Below are 24,637 nucleotides of genomic sequence, written 5' to 3'. Positions count from 1 at the left end.
CTGAATGTTTTTTATGACAACTGCTTTCTGCCATGTTTGACATAGACGAACTCTCCTACAGAATAATCTTTAGGCAGTCTTGCTTTTGCATTGTTTTTCACTTTGCTTTTCATCTGTCGTTCGTTGAGAAATGTCTCTGCATTTTCAGCTACCAATGGTTTCAATAGTTTGGGATCAGTTGGAATGATTCTCTGAGTCTTCTACTCGTCAGCAGTTGTGATGGTGAATACGGCAGTCCACTTATCGGAGTATTTCTATACTCGAGCATAACGAGATATGGATCTTTCCCACTTTTGTATGCTCTGAATCCTTTAGCTTGCGCACAAAACATAAACAACCAACAATGACATAATACCATATAATATTAGCACAGAATCTTCTTCAAGCTGTGGAAAATTAAGAATTTTTTGCCTATCTTGAATTCTGGTCAAAGCTCTTGCGCCCAATTACTATAGTTCAGAAGAAACTACAAAAGTCTGGACTGCATATATGGGAAGCTGATAAAGAAATTAGTACCCTTTCATGCTTTCTGCAAAATGATGAGAAACTGACAAAAACCCAATCCATCGAAAAAGCAAAAGAAGGTAGTGAATACTATGGATTCCCTGTAATCAAAACAACCAGAAGAAAGAAAAGACTTGATGGGAAGTTGAGTTCTAATGTAGGACTGTCAATAGAACTGCAATTTAAACGTGTTGCGACAGAAGTGCTGGACAGATTTCAAAGGCTGAAAAGAAAATGGATATCTTTGTGTTTCTTCTTGAACCAAGACACCTGTTAGATGAAGACCTGCTTATGACAAACTGTGCTACTTTTCCTGTTTGTATGATGAAATAAATGGCAAATCGCTTTTTTAATGATGTCTTTGATGCACGAGCACTTTTCATCAACAAACCAGTAATACAATCACCAATAGACATATTGAGGAAACAGGCTTCATATGGTAATTACGTGTGCTCAAACTTTGCAACCTCCTCCGAATACTGCTAACTCAGGCCACTTCCATTACGTCATGTGAGAGATCATTCTCAAAGCTCAAGTTCATCAAAAGCTATCTCAGGAGCACAATGACACAAGAAAGGCTTATCATGGCTTTAATGTCAGTGAAGTCACAAATACTAGAAAGTATCGATGTAGTTGATGTTATAGATGTCTTTGCTGCACAGAATGCACGACGTGAAGCGATATCAATTTAGATTTGTCACTTGTGCATTATTTAATAAACAAAGGTATTATTCATTAAAAGAGTCTTGATTACTTTTTGTTAAGTTTACTGATATACTGAACCAATTTGATTTGGGGCTTATATATTTTTGCGTACATTATCCCATGTCATATTTCCAATGTCAAAATGCAAGGGGCCCCCAAAAATGTCGATCCCCCCGGGCCCCCATATCCCTAGTTACGCCCCTGATGGTAGTTACTAAATGATCCAGTGCATAGAATACAATCACGTCCGCATAACAGCGGTATCAAACATACGACGTAGTTAATCTTATCAAATCACATCCGCATCACAGCGGGTAACAATAAACTTTACAGTTACTAACTATCAAAATACGTGTACTGTCTCAGAAGACTACTCAACTCAAAAATACTTAAGTCACTACCTAAAGATACTACTTGACACCTTGTTCAAAGGATACCACCTGGCTGCCTTGTCAAAAGGATACCACTTGACTGCCTTGTCCAAAGGATACCACTTGACTTCCTGACGTCAAAATCGTTTCTTGCACTTTGCACAACAGAAACGCGTTCTCCTGACTTCTACAGATTATAATTCATCGTATGTTTGTAACTTTGTTTTGTTACAGAACATAAAATCAAAGTTCTAAACAAAAAATTCGGATGTAAGAGGAGAAATTAAGTGGACCAATTAGATTCTACTGTGAATTTTTTCTCATTTTTTGGATTCATGTATAAATTGTGAGCTATAGTCCCACGTTTATTTAGCTAGAAAAATATCAGATTGAGTAAAGACAGTAATAAGGCAACTAGGAAACAAATATTTAAGTTCTGAACTCATCGCAATCGTTACTGTTTGCTATTACTTATACTATACGACTAGGCTTCAAAACTCAGGACTCTGACAACAATAACATACTCCCCAAGGGCCGCCACTCTGTTCCAACTAATGGACCAATGAAATAATAATAAATATACATAGAATTCCTTTAAACTTACACCCAATATTCTATGTAGTGTTGTTTACAATACTCCATACAAACACTATCACCACAGTCTCTGTACAACAGAAACAAACGCAATGAAGTCTTTAGTCTTCTCAACATCTGCTGCCAGTGCTCCGTTAGTACAAACGAACGTTTTGACTCACACAATAGCATTTCATGAAATTTCTTGTATCCTTTCAATTGTAACTGGTGAAGGTGTTTCACCTGCTATTTTATCGAGCGCTAACACCGGCCTCAACCTTGCACAACGTAAACAGTAAATACATTTACCCAAATGACTGCAGTCTTCAATGTTGAAAGAAACTTTTACTATTTTCATATCGAAAATTAACTAATGATAACTATTAGTCTGTTAGTTTCTGTTACTCTAACTATCACGACTCACGTGCAATACTGTATTTGACATAGTTTATAGAACTAAATTTTCAAGCCTATAATAAAGTTTACATGGTCGGACATGAACTTCGGACAAAGCTATTCAAGTGTATTACGACACTAGCACTGTACTTCAATGGAAGTATGACTTGTTAAGCTGCTACCTAGAAGTTAATTGATTTAAAGGTAAACAAATTGGCTAAAATTTGGGTACGCAGAATTCAGAGAGGTGCACGTACATGGACGGCCTTTAGTTCCTGATAAGCCTAGGATACTCTTATATTTAAAACTCTACTTCAGTCATAAGTGGAAGCACTACTTGTTCAGTTGTCAATTAGAAGTTCATTGACTTGATTGTTAAAAAAAAAAGCTAGAATTTTGCTACACAGAATCCAAGAGGGTGGGTGTGCACCCCCATGTGTGCGGTTTATTAATGATCAGAATGATCAGAAATTATTTTTGTCCAAAAGGGAGAACACATCTTTAGCGTATACCTAAATAAATCCTATAAAACGATTTCGTGATTAAAACATTCTTTAGCTAAAAGCATTGTTAGCATACTCAAAAACACAAATATTTTCTCGAAGAGAGATAACTAGGATTGAAACAAAGTTCCTAATATATATTAGTTTACTTCCCCTTGTTAGTTAAATTTTTAACCGTGAACCCCAAAAGATGGATAAACTTATTTTATATTTTTAGTGATGAGTATGAAGAAATAAAGAAACTAATAGTCAATACAATAAATGAGAAATGGACAAGATATCATCCGAATACAAGAAAGATGACGCTTATTATAAGCTATTCCAAGATCAACGTCTAATCTTTCGCATCAGAACCGAACAAAACAGAATGAGACAAAATATGTTAAGGAAGCTTAAAAGTGAACCCTGTTAGATCTGCCCTTGTGGAGTGTCATCAGAGAATGCTGACCATGTCCTTTAAAAACGCATTTTTTTACCAGGATGCCCAAAAAGTCACTCGCCCTATAACACCCCAAATGGAAAGAAAATTATATGGAGGGATCTCTGATTTGGAAACCACTGGGCAGTTCATCTCATAGTCATCTGGATGCTCCAACATAATAATGAAGGTAGAAGAGGAAGCAGGTATGACTAGTTCTAGGTATTAGAGAAATGAATTAACATTAGTCAATCAAAGTAAACTACAATTTAGAGGCACCATAATTGTTTTTTTTTAACATTTGCTGGCATACCATCTTGAAGATATATAGATTGTACAACCATGTAGTGTAAGATTTTTTATAATTCGCAAAGTTGTCATTGCTGGAAGTGGTTATGGATCAAAGCATTTCACTACCTATAAAATGTTTCCTAATGCAATGAGTCTGAAATAGCCTCTGACAACCAGTCCAACTCCTTGCCTTCACGTGTGCCTCAGATATTGAGTCCGGGAGGAAGTTTTTAGTAACAGGAGAAGGGGCAAGAGCGAGCCACCTTGGAGAAAGACAACTATGAATTCAAACCTCTGTTTCCTTGCAGCTATACTCAAATATGGGAAAGGCTTCTCAGAGAAAATTTAAAAAAACGGCGACCCATACAATGGAGTTTTCAAACATTAGGATTTTAAAGACCTTTTTATTGGTATCTGACTTTAGTTAAGAAAATCTTATATATTACAGAGGTTACTTCAAAATAGAAGATAATTACGTCCTACGCATTTCATGTGTCAATCAATTCATGCAGGTAACATGTAAACTCTGCTAAATCGTTGGTTTTCCTGGCTGATTCAAGAAACCCTTTCCATTCTAAAAATGGCACTAGGAAAGAAGGAGCACTTGTACGAATTTTTTTCTACCTTATGGAATAAGAAATGCGCCTCTGTCCTTGTGTCTTTCTTAGTATTTATTAGGAAATATAGGTGGTTGTTCATTGGGCCTGGCCTTATGACAGTAAACTTGTTTGGAAACTAATGTCTAACCATCTGCTCTAAGGTCTAAAAGGGCTTCTTAACTTTAAAAAATATTTCCCAACAATCTTTCTGCCTCTCCCTCCCTCTCTGCCTCTCTTTCTCTTTCTTTTACTTTCTCTATTATTATCTTTGTTTTTATCTTTATTACTTCGTTGTCATGACAAGAGAGCCATCACGAATGTCAAACAAGTTACAAGTATCCATTACTCTCAAAGAACTATTTTTTTCTAGAGCTGATTCTGTAACTCGAGGGTTCTCCAAATTTCTTAGTCAGGGTGACATAATACATTTCAATGACTTACAGGTCGCATCAACTTAAAAGTTATGGATATAATGGAACCATGTCTCTCCTGCTACGTGACCAGATAATTTTAAGGGTCAGTTAGCACTATGTCACGAGCCGGATGCGCTTATCGGGCCATGAGTTGAACATCAATGGTGAAACTAAATATGATAACAATATTCCGCCATCTTACATCGTTGTATAACTCGTCTAGTGTCTATCTATAAAGAGACGAGTTTCTCTCGCTTGTCAATTGTTGAGAAATGGCTTTCCTACTGAGTCTTCTTCTTGGCGTTTATTTAGCTCCATTAGCTCTTTCAGGTATTTAGACTTTCGACTTTTGTTTGAAAAGCTATATGTACTACTTTTAGTTTAGAATTATTATATACATCTAACTTTAATTATTAAAGCTAACTAAGAAATGTTTTTTGATACTTATAAAAATTATTTTGAATCTCACTTTATATTACACAAGCTTTGTGTACGTAAACTTGATGTTACATAAACTTGATGTTACATAAACTTGATGTTACATAAACTTGATGTTACATAAACTTGATGTTACATAAACTTGATGTTACATAAACATAATGTTACATAAACTTGATGTTACATAAACTTGATGTTACATTAATTGATGTTACATAAACTTGATGTTACATAAACTTGATGTTACATGTTATTCGTAAAAAAAAGGAATGCTCTTTAGTTTGTCTTTTGATGATCTCAAGTTTAAACCCTGCCTGCCGCCGTCCTCCTCTATCCTGTGGGAGTTTAAATATCTACATGTCTAAATTTTTAAAACGTAGGCCTATTTGTTAAAACAAAGTAAACAGTTTATGTTGTATACACTCTAAGTTAGTGTAAATGGCTTGGGTGTTTCGTTTATAAATGTTTATGACCCTGATTGAGGATGACTTAATATTACTTGAGTTTCTGCACTACTTATTACGTCGTAAGACTACGGCTATAGCACAACAGTTAATTACAATCACGAACTGAATAAGTTCTCATTTTGCAGACAACATATAGGTTTATTGCATGATAGATAAAATAAATTTGATGGCAAACAGAGCCATAGAAAATAGACAATAGGCTTCACATAATCCAAGTGAAAAATGTCTATATATCTAGTCCACAACTTGCAATGATATTCTAAGTCATATCATAACAAATCACACTCTCTTGTATAGCTCTTTACTCTCAGGAGTCCAAACATCAACTGACTGAAATCACCCCGTGGTCAGTTACAGACCCAATATTTCCTCGTGCGTTGGCACAAAGTAGTTACATGATTACTAAATCACTACTAATTCACTTTGTGTCACAGTGGTTCTAAAACTAGTGTGTGACAGTTACATACGCCTTATGTTATATAAAAGCGATGCTATAGTTATTGGCCTCATTCAGTCATAAAACGACGTTGCTTCATCTACAATGCTTTTCCATATGACTGGAGCCCTATTTTGGAGAGACTCTCCTGTCCACATATATTGCACGTCTAAGTAGCTTTCGCTTTGGTGGTAGAAGAGCTGGCCATTTTTCGTGTGGCACGCTTTTCTTCAAGAACCGATGCCCATGTTTTCTCGCTTTCCATAGCTCTGTTGGTCACTGTCTCTCTCTAGTGCGGTCTAGAGCTATGTCTTCCCAATGGTCAGTATCCATGTTCACTGTCATGTGGTGTGCTACCAGAGAATGCTGTGTGGTGGAATAAGTCCGCCGATTGGTTCGTTTGCACTTCCCGATGGGGACGATGGCCTGCGACTCCTAGGGGGTAAAGTCTTAGAGCCACAACGTGGTAAATCTTTTGTTGGTATTATATAGGCACATAGAGAGGCACAAGCAAAACCAAAGCTTAATGATTTTGTGGAAGAACAAATATTTAATAAAGATTAATTAAGAAGAAATACTATCAGCGAGTAAGTGGGGGGATGTATAAAATGATTTAGGACTTTATGATGACGTTTAAGATAATATCATCACTAGGATGCTTATAAAGGTTCGTGTATGGTTGTTGGCTGTCTCTCACTTATCTGTATTCAAGGTTCTCCTTCGGCGTGGGGTGAGTTGAAGCTCCGTTGTGCCGGCAGCCAGTTGCTGGTGCCCTGCAGGTAGGCTGGCACTAGTGTGATGAATATGAGGATGCCACGCGATGGGCTTACTCCTGCTGTAGTTGCAGACCGGTCCTGGGACTTCAGCCTGGAATGCCTGAGTAACTCACCCTCAACGGGAATGTGTGGAGAGCTGCTGAGGACACGCCAGCCCTGGTGTAGGAGGCTATGAAATGAGACATGAGAGGAGCCTGAATTATTAAACCATACAGGCTGGGTGGCAAGGGGCGCATCCTGGGTAGGAGCGTCTCCTTCAGGCTAACTAAGATACATGTAAACATTTTACTAGGTCTAGTGATGATTGCTGTACAAATAATACAATAATAATAATACAAATACATATATAAATGTACAAGGCAGGGGCATAAATTTGGAGGGAAACAGGGAACCATATTACAGGGTTGTAGCCCCTGTGATTTTATTGACCAACAGGTAAACAAGTCCGCTGTCGCTCGTGACCGGAGGACCGTGACAAGAAGAAAGGTGGAGGGGGTAGAGAAGGTCACATAATTATGCAGGCAGAGAAGCCGAAAATAGTGGGGTAGGGTTAGGGTTAAGGGGCCTAAGGATGCATGGTAACAGTACAGTAAGTGCATAGCAAGAACAAGCATAATTATAATGTATATATATGTGCACATGTACAGGTACATATGCACAGGTAAGGAAATAATCTAGACGCGAGTATGAATATGGATATGAATGAACAACAAATGAATAATTATAATTAACTAAATCGTAAGGTGGATGTCCACCGTTGGGAGTACAGTCAACATTGTCTAGTAAATGCGGAACAGTTAATCATAGAGATTTACAAATATAATATTTGAAAGCAAACAAGTGTTAACATGGTAATGATACATGAACATAAATGTTACAGGCGAAGACACACTAAATAATAATAATAAAGTTTTTCCAACTCACCCGCTTTGCCTTACACAAGTTCCCAAATGAATCGTTGACTTGAGAGTCTCCTGACTTATCAGTGATTCTGATCTAGAATTAACCTGAAACTTTCGTCTCCGGCTTTTATAGGTTCCCGAGCGGTATGTTAAGGGTAGTGACGATCCAATGGCCAGCGAGTCTTTTGAGTTTAGAATTGTTAAATTGGACTTATCTTTTCATTTGGGGCTCACTCACCTGACTTCTTTAACCCGCGGCCAGGGGGTTGGGCGAAGGAGGATGAAAGCGGAACCATGCAACAATTATCAGGCTGGACCATCGCTCGATGGTACAGCGGACGAGAACGATTTGAATAGCCATGGGCGTTAGGAGTGTCGACTTAAAGGGATACACGTGGACACTAAAATTTAATGTCACTGGACTTTACGGTTGCGTGCTTTTGTTTCGGCGTTTGGGGCATAACTTTCAATTTTAATGTTCCTGAACTTAACGGCTGCGTACGTTTGTTTCGGCGTTTGGTTGTAACTTGGGGTGTGTGTTTATGGCCTATAATTTGGGGGTTGGATCTTACCTTGGTGTGATAGGATGTTTGTGTTCTACACTGGTCGTTTTAGTGTTAAAAGTGGCTTTACAATGCTAACTAGTGGCTAAGAGGGGGGGAATAGTTCCGCACTGGTCAGTTCTGTATTGAGGAGGGAACGCGTTTCGTCACATGCTGACTATGTCCTCCAAAACTGCCCTTACAAGACACTGGCCCCAAAAACACCCCAATAGAAAGAACAATATATAGAGAGCTCGCTGATTTAGAAACCACTGCGCAGTTTAACTCATCTAGTCATCTGAATGCTCCAACATAAAAATGAGAACGAAGAAGAAGAAGAAATGTTTCACTGTTTATCACATCCACGTAACGGAGGTGGGGGCGACCAGTTTTTCTTGAGCCAGACGCAACTTGCCCGTACAGAATGATTTTTTTGGGAAGCGAGTGTCCTCTATCCGCGAAAATGTCCGAGCCAGCGCAAGCGGCGTAGCCTAAGGACTATAAAGATGCTGAGAAGGTCCTATCGCGCACGTTTGTATGTTACATACACTTTATGTTATATGTATGTTATGTTATAACCTTATTATAACCTTTTGGGATGTTTGATTGACCGCAAGTTCGTTTGAGCTTGGCTGAGAAACCTATCGATGAGGCTTAAGGTTCGACACCCGTCTGGGTCTACTGAGCGGCTTAAATTTAAAGTTACTGCTCGGAAAAAGTTCTCCCAAATAATCCCATCCCCACTGGAAAGCAGATGAGATTGGAACAAAGCGCTTTGAGCATGCTATTGTGTAAGCGCAAAAATTGTCTTTAGTTAAATCTATTAAAGGAAAATAAGCAAAATATAAAATTTGTAAGGGGATGAACTTCGCCTTTTACTACTATAATTCTAAATCATATTTATTTCCTTTATTCGGTATCAAACAAAATAGTTAAATTACCAATAATTAATTGAATAATTAGTTATTTTGTTTATTAGTTAGTGCTTTGTTATGTACAATATAGATTTTTTTTTAAAGTATAAAATTATTTTGATAAAAAGTGTGGGAGAAAAAGCATTAAGAATTATTGAAGGGGACGAAATCCTACAGATTTATCCATAGTTGTAAATACTTAAGTATTAATTTTACTTGTTGGTGTCAAAGTTAATAATAATCTACCAGTAATTAATTCTCTAATTGTAATTGTCTTATTAATTTATTTTTTGAATATGTCAATGAATAATTTAACAAAGTTTGAACTTGATCTGAGAATGGGTGTAGGAGAAATATCGAACAAACGTTTTACCAGACAGACAGACAGACAGACATTGTGTGAGTTGATATTAGCTTTATAAAAGCTTTTATTGTTATATACACTTTATGTTACCAATATATATATATATACATATATATATATTACCTAAAAGAACTATTAACTCTTTCTCTGCTAATAGGCGATGTCGACTTGGATTTGACCCCAATAAACTAAATTGATTTTTAAATGTATACACTTTTATTTGCGTTATGTAAAGAGAGCATGCATATTCTTATAATTCGATGTCAAATATAACATTTTAAAACGAAGAAAATAACTACTAGAGAAAGAGTTAAGATAGTTATCTATCAATAAGTTATACTATGGAAAAAAAAAATATGTCGTTATCCTAGTAAGTTTGAAAAATCCTATTTACGTAAAGATTTTTGGATATGTTTCTGAATCAGTCAATTCTTCTTACAGTTTAAGTTCTTAAGGGTTTTTTTTCCGATGGGGGAGGAAGATAATTCCCTCTGGATTAAATTAATCATATGCAGGTTTGAAGGACCAGGTCAGAAATTTTATGTTATCCTGCGCATGTTTGACTAGTTAAAATTTTTAGCTTAAGGTATACGCTTTCTCTAGCTCTGTTCAAGAGTCTAAATGTTATAAGTGGATCATGTCAGGAGAATATATTTTTTCTTAACTCCTGAAGCTTCATTTAGAAATTGTAGACAATAATTTGTATTTAAGAATAATTGAAATTTTTTTTTTTATTGAAATGGAAATTGTAAGTATTTTAAATATTTTGTTTCAGATCTTATCATTAATGTCCAGCCAGAGGTCATATCGCCAGTGTTCACGTCACAACTGATGATCAACTGTTCTGTAACTAACAACCAAGTTCCAAACATTGATGTCATCAAATCTGTATCACTGTCACGTTTTAACGAAACGATCAAAGACTTTTATGTTCTTCTGTCACTGGACACTCAAACTTTCAATCTCCAACAATTTGTTCAGTTCAGACATGCGCAAGTCAGTTTTGGAAATCTGTTCCTTTCCTTAACTGTCTACAATCCTGTTCAGTCTGACGCTCAAACTTACAGATGTAACGTTGATGGAGATAACTCTGTTCAGAAAAATGTTCCCATGAAAGCCAAGAAAGAAGTGAGATATGAACCAAATGTCACAGCATTGATTCAAGAAATCACACGACTAAAGATTTCTGAAGATATAGAAAAATGTTCTTCGAAAAATGTAGAGCTTTCAGGATACAATAATATAAGTAAATATTAGAAATATTATAATACAATATTGTTGACTTTTTTGCAGTTGTGTAACTAGGGATTCGGATGCTTGGGAGAGGGGGGCCTTGATATATATTAAAAGTATTTATGTAAAAAGAGTAATTAAAATTGGTATAATGGCTAAATTGGAATATGCAATTAAATGCCGATTCTAAAATGTTTTTTTTTATATACAGGATCAAAACTTCATTTCGTTGGAAGTTCAGAAATTGTAAAAGAACTCATAGAACCCTTGACAGTCAAATGTTCTTTTCTGGTAAGGTCAACAGAACTATATATTTTTTTAGAATTCACTTAATGCAGATATAAATCTTATTTCACCAACACACACAGACAAGCACACATACATACTAATACAAAAACATTCGCACACAATTGCACTCAAATACATAAAACAAACACAGACAAACGCACACATATATGCACTAAAATAAACGCACAAAAACGCACTCAAATACACGCACAAAAGTACCCTCATACACACAAAAACACACACTAACGCAAATACACAGAGAAACGCACCTAGATATATAAACACAAGGTAATCAAACGACATCCACATAGGAAATACACACTCAAACGTAAATACACACACACACTAATGCACTCAAATAAACACACACACACATGTTTTAAACTATAGTATAATTTAATTGTTTTTTCTAGATTTCATTTAAAATTTAAAAACTAATAATTTTTAATCAGAATTCAATAGCTAATTGTCTTATGGTGTTAACAAACCATTTGCTGTACACAAGTGTGTTTGTATTGTTTGTCTATTGTAAATAGGTAAGTAATTTTTAACATTACTTTGCATATCTTTAGAAAAATTGTATTAATATTTTTTGTTGTTGTTTTGCAGGCTTCCAACGATAGACCTTATGAAGATTCAGTTCTTCAATCCATGTACATACTTCACGGTAACGTGGTATTAATATAATAAACATTGGTGAAACTAAGAGAAGTGTTACTTAAAAAGCTTAAATCAACTCACTGTCTGTCTGGTACAAAGTGTGTACACATTATTTGTCCCGATCCCATTCAGGGATCAAGCTGAAACTTCGCATAGTCCATTGACATGGACAAGACATGAGTCAATCCAATAAATAACCAATTAGACCATTAATTACTTGCAATTCAATATTTCTCTTAATACCAACAAGGGACATAATCCTTTAGTATTTACAGATATGACTAATTTTTCGGGGTTAAGTCTCCTTAAACAATGGTTAACACTATTTCTTCATCTAGCATTCTCCGATCAATTTGATATATTAAACAATTATTTATTGTAATTAAAAAAGAAACTTGAATCAATAAACGAAAAATCTCATCTAGTCAATTAATTTTTGGTAATTAATTATTTAGCTTGGTATCGAATAAGGGAAATGGTTGTTGTTGACGTCTGTTGACCTCCTTCTGTGGTAGAGTGACTATGGTTCATTTCAAAAACTTCTTCGTAGACAGTAAGCACTTCGAGTAGCTCTGTCAATTAGTCTCAAAAGACACGAGACCGTAAACTTCTCGGCGGCATCGGCCATTACTGGTTTGAGTCGTATCGTTCCACCTCCCACAGTATCATCAATTCGGACACACCTATGGGAATTCTTCCTATTTCAATTAGTTCCTCTCTCAGAGACTGCGATCTATAAGGCAGATGGAATTAAGGTCATCTGTTTCTATGGGCGACGGTTAACGAACAGATTGCTATGTGGCCAACATAATGACAAACCGCCTTTACTTTCCCCAATTAAAGTCCCAGATTTTACCGAGATTCGAACCCTAGCCCTTACGCCAGGCTCTTAAGCTTAACCACTCAGCCACAGAGACTCTTTTTTCCAATGATGTTGCACCCAAATTCTGTGGCAATATTGCTATTTATGGCATTGCTGCATTTCCGAGATAACCCTCTCTATCCCTCTTCCAGTAAGGACTTACGACTTTTAAGCTTATATCCATGCAGTCCTATTTCACTATTTCTCAAAATTTCAATTTCAATATTTTGTTTAGTTCCGTGTGATATATTTTTTATGATACATTAAAAAAAAAGTAAAATGTATCCCTTTTTTTTTATTATGAATTTGTAGCATTTTAATCTTACATTATATCGGTACGTGTTTTTTTTTTTCAGAGACTAATGATGTTATTGCAACTATATCTAGTGATCAACCTGTTACCAAATCTGGACAAAATCTGAGCTCCAATACAATACAAGGCGAACTCTATCACAACTTGTCTAAAGATTCCTATCTTCAAGTCACATGGCAAAATGTGAAATTGTCAGACTCTGGGAAATATTTTTGTGGTGCTCATGTCAACAATTTATTCGGACAAAAAGACAGACTTCAGGAGGAGCTTGTCATTTCTGTACAAAGACCGACTTTGGATGATTTGGTCAAAGTTGTGCAGGACTTGCAGAGAGAAGTTGGTGAAGAAAAACAGAGGCAAAAAACTAGCGAACAAAACATAATAAATATTCATGAAGAATTCAAGGTTCATCAGAAAAATATGACGAGTGTAAAGGAAGACCTGAAAATCAATCAACAAAACATCGAAAATGTTAAAAAAGATATGAAAATCAATCAACAAAACATCGAAAATGTTAAAAAAGATGTTAAAATCAATCAACAAAACATCGAAAATGTTAAAAAAGATGTTAAAATCAATCAACAAAACATCGAAAATGTTAAAAAAGATATGAAAATCAATCAACAAAACATCGAAAATGTTAAAAAAGATGTGAAAATCAATCAACAAAACATCGAAAATGTTAAAAAAGATGTGAAAATCAATCAACAAAACATCGAAAATGTTAAAGAAGATGTGAAAATCAATCAACAAAACATCGAAAATGTTAAAGAAGATGTGAAAATCAATCAACAAAACATCGAAAATGTTAAAGAAGATGTAAAAATCAATCAACAAACATCGAAAATGTTAAAAAAGATGTGAAAATCAATCAACAAAACATTGAAAATGTTAAAGAAGATGTGAAAATCAATCAACGAAACCTTACCCGCTTGAAAGAAACAATAGATTTATTACAGTACAATCTTTCCAATTATGAAGGTACTGAGTTTTTTTTCCATTTATCTATAATGCTAAAAATTCGTTGGATCAAAACTCCAAACATTGGAACTCAAAAAACGGCTCTATTTCCTTAGAAATTTGAAAGTTAATGTATATCTTTGGGAATATAATTACCACATAATTGATCATAATTTGAAATTTCATATTTGGACTTTAAAATTATACAAAATATATTAAAAATATCAATTAATTTCGGCGAGAGGTCTAGAAAATCTTTATCTTGAACAGCGGCTATTTGTGCTTGTTGGCTACAATAATTTTTTTAAGAGTCCTAAGTTTGTTTTAGGGCTACAATACATGCACTACAGTCTAAGTTGATACCCAAGGATCATTCATGCCAAGTTTTATCAAGATTGGTTAAGAGGTTTTTATTTCTATAAGTGACATACATACATACATACACCTTACTTTCTACTTTATAATATATATAAATATTATATATATATATATATATATATATATATATATATATATATATATATATATCATGGGCGTAGCCAGGATTTTTTTTCGGGGGGGGGGGGTTTTGGGGGGTGAGTTTTTTCTCCCCCCCCCGACCCCCCCTCCCCCGCGAAAAAAAATTGTATGTATTTATGTGTGTGTGTGTGGGTACATAATCTTTATTACATTCTGACCCTTCATTCTTTCGGAAGACGTTTATTGTGCCCTAGAATAGGTTCTATCATGAGTTAGTGAAAAAATTGTAGATTCCCCGACATTACTAGCAAAGAGGTCTGGGGAAGCGCTAGGAGCTCCCCCAGCGCGGGGCGAAGCCCCGCCGCCAAGCACTATTTCTGATATTGAAAACCAACAAAATGCATATTCTGAGGTATCTACAGTGCATTTTCCTGCTATTAAAAAGTTCTATTTCAAAAAGCTAATGTGCTATTCTTACTGACTTAGACCCTCCCTCGTCGTTCGGCGCATTTGCCATCCAACTGTTTCCATAAAATTGTAGACTCCCCGCCATTACTAGCAAGGGGGTCTGGGGAGCGCCAGGAGCTCCCCAGCGCGGGGCGAAGCCCCGCCCGCCAAGCACTATTTCTGGTATGGAAAGCCAACAAAATGCATATTCTGAGGTATCTACAGTCCATTTTAATGCTATTAAAAAGTTTTATTTTAAAAACCTAATGTGCTATTCTTACTGACTTAGACCCTCCCACGCCGTTCGGAACATTTGACGTCAAGCATTTTCCATAAAAATATGTCACTGGTAATGTCTGAAGCCTCTTCCCACCTACCATGAGGACTTCCATTAATGAGTGGCGTCAAGTTGTACTAGGATATCATTGCAACTCTTCTTATGTGTAATTCATTTTGTCGGAGAACATGTCCCGCAAACCTCATGCGTCGTTCTCTCACAATCTTACTAAGGGGTCGATCCCCAGTTCGGCATAGGATTTCCTTGATTTAGATCCGATCTCTATAACTGACTCCTGAAATCTGTCTTAGCCATCTTTGTTGAGCTATATTTAGTGTTTTTCGATTTCGGTAGATGACTATTCACTGCAGTTTATTAATGGAGCCCTGCCACTGGTAAAAATGTGTAACCTCTCTTGAATACGCTCTTGGAATTAAGTGACTTTAGTTTGATTTAGATTTTATATCGAAAAGAGAAGTTTTATCGTCAAAATCTTCTGTTGGGGGTTTTCCACCTTAAAATGCTCTGTAGGGGGATCTTAGACTCAAAACCATCTGGAGGGGTTATAAACTTTAAAAAAAAAAACCCATGTGTAGAAGAAACTCAAAATCCCCGATTGACTTGGCTACGCTCAAATAATTTTAGTGTGCAATTTGCTTTTTTTTTATATTGAAGATGTATTTTTAGCACCAAACCCCTCTGAATGGGGGTTTATACTCAAAACCCCTTTCGGCAACGCTCATAGCATTTTGAGTGCGTAATTTGCTTTCTTTCTTACACTGAAGATGGCGGGGGGGTTAAACTCAAAACCCCTTTGACTACGCTCATAGATTTTAGAGTGAGTAATTTTCTTTTATTTATATTAAAGAGGTACTTTTTAGCTTCAAACTCCACTGGAGGGGGGTTTAAACTCAAAACCCCATATACTACACTCATAACATTTTTAGTGTATAATTTGCTTTTTTTTATTATTAAAAAGAGGTATTTTTTACCTTCAAACCCCACTGAAGTGGGGTTTAAACTCAAAACTGAGTCAAAACCCATTTATCTACGCTCATAACATTTTGAGTGCGTAATTAGCTTTTTTTATATTAAAGAGGGGGTTTAAATTTTAGACGGGGTTTTAAAATCAAAATCTTCCTTAACTGTGCTCTTGGAATTAGGGGATTTTCGTTTGCATTTTTTTTGTTTTGTTTTATAGAAGAGGGGGAGTTAACTGCAAAAACCCCAGGTAGGGGGTTTAAAACTCAAAACCCCTGGTAGGGGGTTTTAACCTCAAAACCCCTAGTAGGGGTTATTAAACTCGAATCGCTCTGGTAGGGGTTTTAAACTCGAACCCCCCCAGGTAGGGGTTTTTAAACTCGAACCCCCCTGGTAGGGGTTTTTAAACTCGAACCCCCCTGGTAGGGGTTTTTAAACTTAAAACCCCTTTGGTTTTGCTAGGGCAAGTGATGGTTTACTATTAAAATCTCACCTAAAATAAACAAAATCAAAGCAAAAAATCAGTCACTAAATTCCAACTCCCCCCGGGGGGGGGGGGGGAAGAAGGGAATTTCATTTCGGGGGGGGGGGGGGTTTGAACCCCAAGACCCCCCCCCCTGGCTACGCCCATGATATATATATATATATATATATATATATATATATATATATATATATATATATATATATATATATATATATATATATATGTATCTTTAAAGCGTTGCGTTACCTTGGGCTCCTCTGTTACGCCGATCAGCTTTCAGCTCACCATAAACGACTGGCATATCATGGTCCCCAATACGGGATAAATGCTCTGCCCAGTGTAAGGTCTCTATACTGTCCATACCGGTTTACATCGATTTTGTTGTGCGGTCTTTCCACCGTATATTTCCAGTTTAGATAGCCCTGTATATGCAGGGTAATATTCTATTTTGCTTATTATTTATTACTATATATATATATATATATATATATATATATATATATATATATATATATATATATATATATATATATCATTATCTTCATGGCTTAAGATTTTGGACACGCAAGAAAAAGTAAAGGAAAGATGCTCTTTTATTTCTGTGAATAGAGTTACCCCAAGAAAAAACGAGATAGGGGAGTGCAAGTAGTATTCATCCGTCACTACGTATGGCTACCTGTTCATGCGATTTGCTCGCTGGACTATCGTTTTGGATTTCTCAATAGTCCCGGTTTCAAACACTGCCCGCTCCCACTTTCCTTCGTCCTGTGGGAGGTTTGGACTTGGAAGTAAACTATGTGAAACAATTTACAAACATTTTACAAACACTAAATAGTGACCAAGAAGTCATTAAAAGAGAACAAATAATCTACTATGTATATTCAACCGTCACTAAATAGTAGGGTCGGACTTAAGCATTATGTGGCCCGATGCGAATAAACTTCGCGGGGCAAAGTTTGGGTAGGGAAGCGGATGATAAGTCAATGAATTTTATTCATTCTTGACTACGTACATATTTTTTTTACGAGCCTTGCCTTACGAGTCTTCTGTTTTCTACATAGATTACGCTCAATACTAAGAATTATCAAATGTTTTAATCTATTTTTAAGATATGTTGACCTCAAGTAATTTTTCATTAGTTTGAGACTCGAGAAAATTCTTTCACCAGATTACGCATTTACGGCTTATGCATAATGCTATTTTTATTTATCGCGCGTTAGATTGTCGTTTTCCATATTGAATGATACCCCAAATGACAAATTTTGACTATATATTTTCGTATATTTTAAGGACTTTTTTCGTATATTTTGCAATTTCTGGAGATTTTTAGGAGCTCTTGGTAAATTGACAGGAGGGCGCGGGAAATCTGTTTTAAGTTAAAAAATGATTTATTTTAAAAATTTCTACACCAGTCGACTAGTATATAAAAATCTATATTGTAAAAGAAATGTTACTTTTCTATTTAAACTATACTGCTTTGAAGTTTTTGTCCAAAAATGGTGCTGGAAAAATGCTGGATGAAACATTCTTTTGATTACTAGCACTACGTTTCTAAGTTTTTTTAAGGTAAAAGTCCGCCTTTGTTATCTAGAATATTTTACATGTTTCGGATGTTCTTTCAGAGTTGAAGAGAATCTACTTCCTAGTACAAACCTCCCGCAGGACGACAGGGGATGGTAGCAGGCAGGGTATGAACATCGCGACGACCAATTGACAGTCCATCGCGCATACATCTTCATTAGGCAGCCATTAATTGTTACATATTCCATGTTCTGGGATAGTAGATGTGGAAGATTGAACAAATTGCCATCTGTACGAAACCGGATGTAGATGCTTTCGTGCAAATTGCTGCTTTATTTGACCCAGCTTTACGCCAAAGAAGATAGCGAATAGAGTAGGAGCAAGTACACAGCCCTGCTTCACTACATCTTCGACGTCTACTGTCCCATACAAAACAAAAAAAGATGGTTATAACGGAGCTTCTCTATGCCGATGATTATGCCCTGCTAGCTCACAATGAACATGATCTCCAGAACGCTGTCTCTTTTTTTCGGTATATCAATACACCTCGGGAAAACAGAATTTATGTTCAACAAGTCACCCAACAAAACATACCCAGACCAAAGATCACCGTAAACAAACAGCCCCTTAATGTGGTAGACCACTTCACATATCTAGGTAGTATAGTGTCAAATGACGCCTCACTTTCAAGGGAAATTGATAACCATCTAGCCAAGGCCAGTAACGCTTTTGAACGTCTTCAGACGAGAGTTTGGCGGAACAAATCATTCCGCTTGCCTACAAAAATCATTGTTTACCAGGAGATGGTTCTCTCAACCCTTCTATATGGCTCTGAGACATGGACACTTTAAAGAAAACTACTAAGACTTCTTGAGCGCTTTCACCAAAGATGCTTGCGCTCCATCATGGACATACGGTGGCATTACCGAAATACAAATAGCGATGTACTTGCGCACGCCGGTATGGACAGTATAGAGGGACTTCTTTTGGTTTGACACTTACGCTGGGCAGGGCACGTATCCTGTATGGGAGACGAACGTATGCCAAAGGCAGTCTTTTTTGATCAACTAAAAGGTTGTCGACGTAACAGAGGCGCCCCACGGAAACGCTTCAAAAACCAGCTTAGGCGTCACATTTTCATTAGCTGATTAAGAAGACATCCCCTGGTTGCATACGGCCTCAGACATCTGTAGGTCACTCAATAAGGCCTCAGGATACGCATTCGAGACCAAAAGAAAATCCGTTGCCAAGGACAAACGCAGACAGGGAAAAGAAAATCTAAATCGACCACCTGCAGACAATGGTTATGCTTGTGGTAAAAGATGCAGGTCACAGCTGGGGCTGCGCAGCCACGGGAATAAACTGCACTCCTCACTAATCTTCGGGCTCCAAAAACAAGCCCTATTATTCTATATTCTACAGTATAACCTAGAGGTTCCGCAACAATTTATGTTTCGTACTAAAGCCATAATGAATACACTGACTGTAATATTAAATGTCAGTATGTCACTATTTGAAAAGTTAAATTACAAAGACTTTCTTCCAAGCCAATAACAGTCTAGAAGTTTTAAGCAAAAGTTTCCACGTAAAACGACACGACCTGAGCTGTGGTTGTTCTAGATTGTTGGAGGAGTTCAAAGACTTTCTATTCTAATCTCTAAGAGACTTTGTATTCTAATCTCTGAGAGACTTTGTATTCTAATCTCTAAGAGCCTTTGTATTCTAATCGCTAAGAGACTTTGTATTCTAATCTCTAAGAGACTTTCTATTCTAATCTCTAAGAGACTTTCTATTCCAATCTCTAAGAGACTTTGTATTCTAATCTCTAAGAGACTTTCTATTCCAATCTCTAAGAGACTTTCTATTCTAATCTCTAAGAGACTTTCTATTCCAATCTCTAAGAGACTTTCTATTCTAATCTCTAAGAGACCTTCTATTCCAATCTCTAAGAGACTTTCTATTCTAATCTCTAAGAGACTTTGTATTCTAATCTCTAAGAGACTTTCTATTCTAATCTCTAAGAGACTTTGTATTCTAATCTCTAAGAGACTTTCTATTCTAATCTCTAAGAGACTTTCTATTCTAATCTCTAAGAGACTTTGTATTCTAATCTCTAAGAGACTTTGTATTCAAATCGCTAAGAGACTTTCTATTCTAATCTCTAAGAGACTTTCTATTCTAATCTCTAAGAGACTTTCTATTCTAATCTCTAAGAAACTCTCTATTCTAATTGCTAAGAGACTTTCTATTATAATATTTAAGGGACTTTCTATTCTAATCTCTTAGAAACTTTCAATTCTAATTGCTAAGAGATTTTCTATTATAATATTTAAGAGACTTTCTATTCTAATCGCCCTGTACAATGACATTACTAGGTAACATATCATAAAAAGCAAATTTCAGATTGGTAGTCGTTTCCCGATCGCTCGATCATTTTCGTAATAACAAAAGGCATTCCGACATGAGTTCATGTAATAGTATTCCCAAATTAATTTCAACTAGCATGGCTCGGTCTCCTGGTTCTAGTTTATTAAATAATTAGACTTTCAGGAACATTAAGGGTACCGTTGTCTAAGTTTGTCTCGCACGGTTAGCCTGGTATAGAAATGGAAAATGGCGGGGGTCTTGCCACGAGTCTGACCCACACGCCAGAGAGAACAATGTTCTCATTCAGGACGGTGAGAGAGAGCTCTTGTTCACTTTTGCTGGCCTAGAGTTCCGAGAAGAAGAAGAAGTCAAGATGTAAATACCTACCTTTTATAAGCTCTGAGTAAATTTACACTTTTGCTTAACATAATCAGAATCAGAATTTTTAATCGACAGGAAGGCGAGGGAAATCTTTTATAAGTTATAAAATGGTTTAATTTAAAAATCTATACACCTATAATTATTGCGGGTCCTATGAAAATTGCGTGGCCTACTGCGATCGTTTAGGTTGAAATGGCCTAATGCCGGCCCTGCAAAATAGCGCAGTATGCTACGCCGCCAGTAGACTAGTGTTTTTTTTAATTTTTTTACTTGTAGTTTTGTTTGTAATGACATAGTTTATAGGTTTATATTTGGCATGATGGCTATTTTCACGCAAACTTTTTGGCGAGAAATGTTTTGGTTAATTTATTTTTTTTATTATTGTCCTTAAAAAGAAAAACGCATGTCTATGATTTGTATGTGTAAAATAAGTAAAGGGGCCAACACATGCTATATAATATAGTAAGAAAAAACAACAATTATGTTTGTTATAAAATATTTAAATTATCCCAATAACATCTCTTGAACAAACAAACATCGGCGCTAAAAACTCAGCTACTAAAAGGCTGCGACAAAACGTTATGTACCTGTCCGATGGACTGCATGCATCAAATGTGAACTTAAAAGATAATAATTTTAGAACTGTTTCTATTTACTTTCAGGAAAAACAAATTACACATCTCTATTACAAGAATTTCAGAAAACTTTAATACCGGAGTCATGTCGTGGCATCATCCATAAAAAAGAACGCGTGGAGGTGACATTAGCTTCCGGGTTAAAGGTCATGTGTGACACCAAGACAGATGGTGGTGGATGGATCATCTTTCAGAGAAGAATCAACGGAAAAGTAGATTTCTATAGAGGCTGGAAGGAGTATCGTGACGGCTTTGGAGATTACAACATTGGTGAATTTTATTTGGGAAATGAAAATATTTTTAGTTTAACTTCTACTGGACAATATGATTTGAGAATTGATTTAGAATTGAACAACAAAAAATATTTTGCGCAATACGAAAACTTTAAAATATTGAGTGAGACTGAGAAATATAAACTACAGATAGGAGACTATTCAGGAAATGTTGGATATGAGTTATCTTATCATAACAACATGTTCTTTACGACTTTTGATAGAGATAACGATGTACACAGTGGCACAAACTGTGCAGAACGTTGTTCAGGTGCCTGGTGGTATAGAAGTTGTCATAGTTCTAATCTAAATGGTCTATGGGGAAGTACATCATTTTACAAGGGAATGAACTGGTATGAATTAACTGAATGGTCTAACAGTGTTTCTTTTAGCGAGATGAAAATAAGAGAAAGAAAATAAAACGAACATTTGGATCAACAGTCATACCCCAGAGAATAAAAGAGACGCCCCTCCCTTCCCAATTAAAAAAAATACATTAAGAGATACTAAAATGAATTTTGTGAAAAAAAAATGAATTTAAAATAAAGCAATTCTTAGTTTTGAACTTTGTCATTTTGTAAATTTTTAAATATTTTAATATTTTAAATTTATATGGTTTAAATGCACTGGCTGCTTTCTCGATTTTGATAATTCTGACGTAATCCTGTACGTTGTCGACCATCTTTCAGTTTCCGGGTTACAGGTCATGTGTGACACGAAGACAGACGGCGGGGGATCGATCATCTTTTAGTGACGAATCATTGGAAAGGTTCAATAGAGGCTGGAAGGAGTATCGTTACGGCTTGGGAGATTACAGCATTTTTAATTTTTATCTAAGAAATGAAAAATATTTTTCTATTATCTATTGGTGGGGTAGCTGAGCGGTAAAGCGCTTGTTTTCCGAGGTCCCGGGTTCGAATTATTGTGGAAGACAAGGATTTAATTTTTTTAGATCTCCAACTTTGATGGGTACCTGATTGGAAAAAGTAAATGCGGTTGGTCATTGTGCTTGCCACATGACACCATGCTCGTTAACCGTTGGCCAAATAAATAGATGCCCTATAGATCTCTTGGTCTAAAAGGGGAAACTTTACTATGAAATATTATTAATAGATTTTAAAAAATGTAACTTGAGTAGCAACGCGATGCCATATGGGTAGATAGAATAAGAAAAGAAAATATAACAGGCTTAGTGATGATAGATGAAGTGACTATTGGGCCGCTTGGTATAAAAGACTCCACGACTTTTTACCCTGCAAATTCACTTTTAACTTTGATTTAAGTGTTATCTGTGTCTTATGCAGCTAAGTCAAATGGAGGTAACACTCAAATAACGAAATCAAATAACACACAGGCGAAAGTCCAACATTAGAAGTTAGTCGACGCTAGATATTAAATGTCGAACAAGACGTTTTATAATAACGAAGCAAACAGTCGAATGTCGTCAAGTTAAATCTCTACGTCCATAAAAACTGCCTCTCTTTAATGCCGTTAAAAGTAGTTTGATCTTATATAATACAGACGTTTACGTCCTACGCATCATGCATTCAGTCATGCACATTAACCAATGACTTAAATGCTGCCTAGTCACTGGTTTTCTTGGCTGGCTCAGGCAACCCATTCCATGCTCTAACAGCGCTAGGGAAGAAGGAGTATTTGTACAAATTTGTCCTAGCATATGGGATTAGGAATGTGCCTTTATTTATCTTTGTGTCTGAGTATTTTATTAGATTTTGTTTTTGTATTTGAAGATTATGGTTCAGTGTTTTATGTATGATTGCTACTTTACTTTTGAGTCTTCTCTCCTGAAGGCTTTCTTAATTTAGTGATTTTACTAAAGGTGTTACTTTACTCAAATCTGAATATTCGTTAGTTGTCAATCTCACTGCTCTATTTTGTGTCTGTTCAAGTTTTTTAATGTTTACTTGGGCTGAGGGGCCCCAAACAGAGGATGCATATTTTATTATTTGTCTGTTTACAATTCGCTTTTCTTTCTAGAAACCTCGTCTGGATTTTTAACTCGTCGCGTCATCGTCTCTAAGTCAAACCTTTCCCTTTTTGTGAAACAACTTTTCCCCCCAAAATTCAAAATCGTGCCAAAACAAGAGCGTACGAGACAACCAATCAGCTGTGCGGACACGTAAAGGGTTAAATAGCCTTAATCTGAGTATAACACCCCTAAGCTTGGCGCCATGGTGGCTGCGTAGTGTATTTATATATATGATACCTGTAGTATGAAAAAGACATGTTTTATATTTGTGTATTTCTGAGTATTTTTTTTTTAGGTTTTGATTTTATATATATATATTATTTATTATAGCTTTTATATAATGCTACTTTCATGCTTAGAGCATGCTCAGAGCGCTTTGGTCAAATTTCATTTGTGGAGCAGCGGGGTGGGGGGGAGTAAGTGGAATCTAGGAGTTGGTTTTCAGTAAACTCAACTCTGCCCGAGTCGGGTTGCGAACCTCGAGCCCCCTTCTAGGGGGCTAAGCCAAGTTCAAGCGCACTTGGTCTCTCGACCAAGCTTCCCACTATAATAAGTTAATAAGTTATATTAATAAGTTATTCTTTAAAAGGTCCAAGTGTTAAAGAAATTAAAAAAAAACTTGTTACTTGAGCATCAAAGAGAAGAGTTTAAGAATACGCTCCTTGTACGATATTCACAATAACGCCTTGAGGCCGAATCTAAATCCAAAGTGCTATCCACGCCACGTAGATGGATACCATCCATGGATAACATTCATAACATTCAGGCTACAAATGCATCCATGACACTAACGCAAAACAAGCAGCAGTTCTACTGTTTTGTCCAGATTAATTGTTTCTTTGTTATTTAAAGCATGTCCAACCTGTAGAGGATCCTTACCAGAAGTTTTTAA

At 36.2% G+C, this 24,637-nt stretch overlaps 1 protein-coding gene across 3 annotated transcripts; it reads left to right on the top strand.

Annotated features, from left to right (window-relative positions):
• The first annotated feature begins 4,956 nt into the window (after positions 1-4,956).
• On the top strand, positions 4,957-22,320 carry LOC106072525 (fibrinogen beta chain-like). 3 transcript variants are annotated; one of them, XR_008774193.1, is made up of 6 exons: positions 4,957-5,103; positions 10,388-10,858; positions 11,057-11,136; positions 11,743-11,800; positions 13,012-13,949; positions 21,511-21,649. XR_008774193.1 is itself a non-coding variant. In XM_056007401.1 (5 exons), the coding sequence occupies exons 1-5, from the start codon at positions 5,046-5,048 to the stop codon at positions 22,173-22,175; spliced, it is 1,332 nt and encodes a 443-aa protein (XP_055863376.1). In that variant the 5' UTR covers positions 4,957-5,045; the 3' UTR covers positions 22,176-22,320. The 3 variants fall into 3 exon arrangements, 2 of the variants coding, with proteins under 2 accessions (XP_055863376.1, XP_055863375.1); XM_056007401.1 differs by lacking the exon at positions 13,012-13,949 and having other exon boundaries at positions 21,511-22,320; XM_056007400.1 differs by lacking the exon at positions 21,511-21,649 and having other exon boundaries at positions 13,012-13,950.
• The last annotated feature ends 2,317 nt before the right edge of the window (positions 22,321-24,637 follow it).

The sequence above is a fragment of the Biomphalaria glabrata genome, chromosome 13 (assembly GCF_947242115.1).
Source record: "Biomphalaria glabrata chromosome 13, xgBioGlab47.1, whole genome shotgun sequence".
NCBI classification, from domain to species: Eukaryota; Metazoa; Mollusca; class Gastropoda; family Planorbidae; genus Biomphalaria; species Biomphalaria glabrata.
Note: the sequence above shows the minus strand (reverse complement) of the source record. Positions and strands in the feature narration are given on the sequence as shown.